General features: G+C 35.5%; 1 protein-coding gene across 1 annotated transcript in view; it reads right to left on the minus strand.

Moving 5' to 3' along the window:
• The window catches only part of LOC131078956 (uncharacterized), a 129540-nt gene extending 124908 nt beyond the window's left edge, over window positions 1-4632 (minus strand). The window contains exons 1-2 of the mRNA XM_058016809.2: window positions 4311-4632; window positions 197-265 (exon numbers count right to left, since the gene is read on the minus strand). Of these exons, the coding sequence (XP_057872792.2) occupies window positions 197-265; window positions 4311-4430 (189 nt within the window). The 5' untranslated portion in view covers window positions 4431-4632. The remainder of the gene's footprint in view (window positions 1-196; window positions 266-4310) is intronic.
• Between the last annotated feature and the right edge of the window lie 1368 nt (window positions 4633-6000).

Here is a 6000-nt window from a genome sequence, read left to right on the forward strand (position 1 = left end):
TTGCTTGTCTCAATATCATAATTGGATAAAAAGTTACAATCTCTTGTTAATAATTAACATGTTCAAAAGTTTAAAAGCTCAAAAGAAATTCACGTATTTGGCTTGTCCTAGGAATATCTCAACATTTCAAAAAAGTGTAAGGCTGCGGAAACAAAGTATGACAAAAGAAACTAAATTACAAAGAAAAATATCAAACCTTTGGTAATTGCTCAGCTAACAGGCTGCACCTGCCCCTCATTTCATGTGCACTACTACATGATTGGACCTTTATCCAAAAAAATTCAAATGATTAATAATTTAATATGTACCATTCATGCAAAATGTGGATAACAAAATGTTTTAAAATCATCTAGACATGCATTCATACGAATGGAAAAGAGATGTGAAATAAGTCTACATCAAGATGAAGAAGCATTTATCACATTTCTAAAGAAACCTATCAAAGATATGTCAACTTGGATACTCATACATGCAAGCATTCACTGGCAATATGAAGAAGAATCATTCTTTTGAGATCAATATTGCACTTCAATTATTCAATGGCCTGATTAAACATATGGATTACAAAAACTCCCACCTAGCACTTCAAGGTCCATCCCCACTCCACATTTAAACCAGCCATCTCCTCTCACCCTAAACAATCACGACCACAAGCAGCTCAGCCCTAGGCTGATTGGAGCAAAGATCTGCCCCTTCAAAGAAACGGGATGGTCTCCTCACAAAGTGCTCCCCATTAAAACCAAATTGCAATTTCAAATAACTTGTATCCAACAATCCATTTAGCAACACGTCCATAAGAAGATTATCAAGGCTTCTTTCCCCATCAAAAAAGCAAAATGGATGTTAACTTAGAATGGAAACCGTGACAAAGGTGAAATTTTCCATGGATGAAATGCAAAGTCTCTGACTACTCAAGGAAAAGCCCTTATCTATAAATTCATAGGAGGCTTTCCAAGGCCTTTGAAAATATGGATGTAATAAGACTAGAAATCTTCATTATCTATAGATATTCTTGTGATGCAAAAGAAAGCTGCATGACATCATATTACTGCGTCTTCATAACATCATTGTTATCATGCTGGGGTGATCTAAAGTGTATTACCTGATTGCCTTCCCAAAATGAATCGTCTCTTTTTATATCTTTGTATTTCTAATAGAGAGATGCACCTCTTTTGAAGGATGATGTCCTTTCAAATCGATGTGACCTTCTTTCCTTAATCGCACCCTTTGTTGTTCATTTATAATGAACATAAACAATTCTTGTTTTAGACTAATCACTACAAATCGCATCTCTTAAAGCATATTAATAACTGCAATCTAATAATTGCTGCATAACTTGTGCATTATCTTTTTGTTCGCTGTAGTCAATCATCAAAGTCTTCTTAAAAATCTTACTCCAATCGCTGATCAATTGCTGTCTTGGTAAAGTCGTTGCTCCATTACTTAATCGCTACTTCAACTTGTTCTTTTTAATACAAGGCGCTGCCAGCATATTAGAAGTTCCTGTGAGCATGGATATGCAAATTGTTGCTCATCTTTATCTCACATTGTTCTTCTATAATTCAAATCGATGCTTTTCTTTTTAATATATTTGTTGCATTCCATAACATGGATTTCTGTTATTCTTATCTCAACCACTCCCATCTTTCACATAAACAAATTAATATTCTTTTGACTTAGACGATTAATCTGAAGTTGGCCAAGGAGATTCATTGACCAGCTTGATAGAAATTTTCCTTAAGTTTATTTCCTTCTTTTCATTATTGCTCTATTAATGTAGAGTCGGCTATGTTAATTTGACTGTCATCTTTAAATATTCTTTTAGACTATGAAGTCACTGTCAATGATACAAATCACTGCTCTTTGAATCATATGTCTTATCAAAATATCTCTATATTAGTCTTCTTATTTCACCAACTCTCTTCATTGATAATGCATAACAACTATTCTTACGTTGCTTTGACATCAATGACAAACAATTCCAACAATCCTTAAAGATAATACAAGGAGCTTTCTCAATATTAATGATACATGACAGAGTCCTGTTTGGGGATATCACAATCCATGACTCTTCTAAAAACTCATATTTTTCAACAACTTTCTACACGCTTAACCTTCTCTTCCCAACTTATTTCACAAAACTAAACTTTGCTCTGAACAAAAGAACGAGATGAGAGAAGAGGCATGCAAGTCATGAAGTGTCATATTATACAGCCTCAAGAAACATCTTATTGCAAGCACCTTATAACAACATTATTAATGACCTACAACTAACCACCTAATTTATTAAATACAGGTGTAAACATACACTTTATTATATCATTATATTAATATTAATCATGTATTCACAACAAAAGCAATTTGGATTTAGTGCACAACATTTTTGTTGTTGAAGCGATAGACCAATTACTATATTAAAGCACACAAAATCAATGATTATTGATAGCTTCGTATAAAAATTGGGTAGAATAGTTATGGATATCTCTCTACTTTGTTGGTTGACCGACTTCTCCTTGCTTACATAGAGCTCAAATTATAGCTGAAAAATTTAGTGGATCAACAACCTATTGAGATTGGGAGTGGAATGGCTACCACTAACCACCAAGTGGATAGCTCTAAGGCATCGAAATGAAATCGATTGTTATCCATCAGGCATAGGCTTGAAACTCTACACTCACAATACATAAAATTCTTGAAGTGCAATGTGGGTCATGATATTGTAATTGGAGAAAATGGCAACCATAGGTTAGTAATCTCATTCCCTTACCTATTTTTCAAGCAACTTCCTATAGAAATACACCTGATTTGGTTTTGATCATCAAAGTGAAGCAAGATAGGAGAGTTGTGGTTATCCCCTGTGATTCAACCAGGAGGCCACAAGGGTCTTGCAAACATCATGGAGCTCCTCATGCCCTACGAAAACCATAGAAGAATTGTAGACCATAGGTTTGGATACAGGATTGGCAGCTAAGACGGTTCATATTCTAGCCATCCAATGGGATCTCATAAAGTGAAACAAGAGAAAAATCAATTTCCTGGCTAAGGCAGGTGGTGTAAAGCTCTCATGCTTCAAATGTTCTCTCTTGTGCATGGTAGTTACAGTCAGGTGGTGGGAACCAAGGGCATGGTCGAGTAATACTGGCTGCAAGATGTTTGGGGGGAATGGGAGTCAATGTTGCATTGGATGGCAATTTCAATGCTGCTGGGGGTGGTCCATCTGCTACAGCAGGAGAAGCAGGTCCTTCCTTCACCGCCAAGGACTAGATCCCTGACTTGATTTTTGGTTTGGTCATGCTTCTTGCCTACAACGATTTCAATTTTAGGCAGGATGGCCTTCGATTGATAATCTAGTTTTGATTGGTATTGATCAAGAGTTCTTATGTAATATTCTAGGGTGGCCAAATTTGTGGAGTATATGCAATTTTTTGAGTGTGATGACAATTATTTTCAAGGGCAACTCTCAGTTGCCATTTCTCGTCAGCCGTGTGTCTAGGTTGCGACCAGAGGAACCGTTTTAGGTGATCTTTCATGTTTTCAGGTGAGGGTCCCTAACAAAACCCCTCATTTACCTATCAAGAAATATATATTAAAATAGACGATTGTTAATTTGGTAAGACTTGCCATGGTTTTTTGCCAAGTCTAGGTCCTAACACAAAATACGCCTGTGCAGATAGAACAGAGTTCGAATCACAAAACTACGTTCCTAATCCCTGGAACACATATCAAGATAGAAAGACATTCCAGGTACATGAAATGCAAGAAGAGACACGTCCAGGGAGTCAAAAAAACTCGCCCTAAGTGTCGTGCTTCTGATAAATCTCCTGCAGTCGCCGTCTCTTGCTGGCATCACCTAAGAATGACTTTAAAAACTGAATTCTATAGTTAAAAAGGTTTATTGTTCAGGTCATCACTAAGTAAAATACCAAGTTGACATGTGAAACTCACTACAGAGGAGTTTTTTTGTTTTGTTTTGTTTTTCAGTTGTGCACCACTGGATTTCTACCTGGTGTCCAATATAGACCTTGTCAATTCACCTACATATATCTATCTTGTTTTATTGTAGAGTGCTGTCTCCAAGAGTTCTTGAGTACATTATCTGTTTTACTGTAAATGGCAAGTAAAAATTTGGGTTTTAGAGAAAATACTCAGGTTCGATTCACACTCACAGGAAACAACCATACAAAAACAAAAAAAAAGACTTGTTGTCTAAAAGCTCTCAGCAAGTACCATCTTCTTAAAAATGCAAAAATAAAATCAACTGTGAATCAAATTCAAGAATTAAATGACAAGGGAAAAAAAGCAAATGCTACCATGAAAACCATGAATTGTGCGAGGAACCGATCCGAGGCTGCATCTGGCCCAGATAGTGAGTGCTTACGCATTAATCCCAATATTGCCTGATCCCTTTCCAGTCGTTGGAGAGCTTCCATGTTTCAAATTTCTGATATACTGCAGAATGGTTAGGCTTTAAAAGGTTAGACCACCTTCTGGAGAAGTATCATGGATCTCTACTCGACGTGTTGGCCAAAAGAGTTGGAGCACTAGTAAATGAAAATGTTGTGTCCCACAAAATATCACTCTTGTAAATCAATCTTTGAAAGGAATGGAGGAGCGAGTATTAATGAGGCCTACGAGACCATCATTCATATATTTAAGGAAATTTTCGGAGGTCTACGACATCATCATTCATCTAATTAAGGAAATTTTTGGTTTTATGAAGTCTTGTTTTTTCAAATAATTTATTTAGATCGCACATCTTCAAATTGTTTTTATATTGTATAGAAAGAAAGAAAAGTTAATGATGTCTATGAGACTAAGTAGTCTATAAGACTAAGTAGTCTATAAGACCAAAACAAACAACCTTAATTTGTCTCCATATTCATTTCCAAGTGGGATCTCCTACTATTAATTTTGACTAGGAGGTTAGCCATCTTGTTACACCGAAAGCGTCTCTTTATATGAGATGGACGAGTTGAACTTGCAAATCAAGGGTTCATAACGTTGGAGAGGCATGCAAGACGATCCAAGCATTTTTTACTGTTCGATTTCGTAATTTTTTCCTCCATTTCGGGCTTGAGTTGAAGCCTATTTTTGTATAGTAATCCAGATAATTATTGCTTGCAACTTGCCTATTTCTATACTATTGATAGCAGATTATATGATTTTCTCGTTTCCACCTGCCATTTACCCATTCACAAGCAATGGGGAACATCCTGATTTTGGATTCCAAAATATAAATAAATAGAGTGGGCACTTTGTTCTTTGTCCGGCGGACACTTTCTTTCTCTTCCAATGGTTGTCATTAACACATCTGTAGCTCAGAAAAACATAAAGAAAAGCACTATAATGATTAAAGGAGAAAATTGTGCCACAATTTGTATTAATTGCCCACCATCCATGATAATCGCAACCATCTAAAAAAATGGCACACGCACCTTAACTATGAAGTCATTGACTACAACTGTTGTTTAACTCATGAGACTCCCTTACCTTATAATTATTGCTGAAATATAAACTAGTATATCTATATTTAAAAATATAAATAAATTATGTCGAGAGATATCTTATAATCGAAGGGAATTTGAGGATTGCAACAATATTAGTATTATACAAGAGTTTCAAAAATATGGATAATAATAGAGTTGATTTTATTGATTGTTCCCTTTCATATATTATGGCACTCTTCCACTGTCATTTAAATGTAATGGTTTCATATAGTTGGAGACAAGTGGCAAGAGTTATATTTTATTTGGAGTAATAAAATAACACCTCCACAAAAACCAAAAGATGGCATATTTCATGCATTTACCCGTCATTTGCATGTCAAATTGTTTCAAAATTGAATTTTTGTTTACGGACATGTTGATGTCATTGTAGATGTCTCTCGGCATAATCGGCATAATGAGAGAATGGTCGTAGAGAAATGATTAGTCATATAAATTGGTCATCTAAGAGATGACAAGATATGCATGCTTGAAAAGCATTCATAAACATTCTCAT

Source organism: Cryptomeria japonica, chromosome 10 (assembly GCF_030272615.1).
Source record: "Cryptomeria japonica chromosome 10, Sugi_1.0, whole genome shotgun sequence".
Lineage (NCBI taxonomy): Eukaryota > Viridiplantae > Streptophyta > Pinopsida > Cupressales > Cupressaceae > Cryptomeria > Cryptomeria japonica.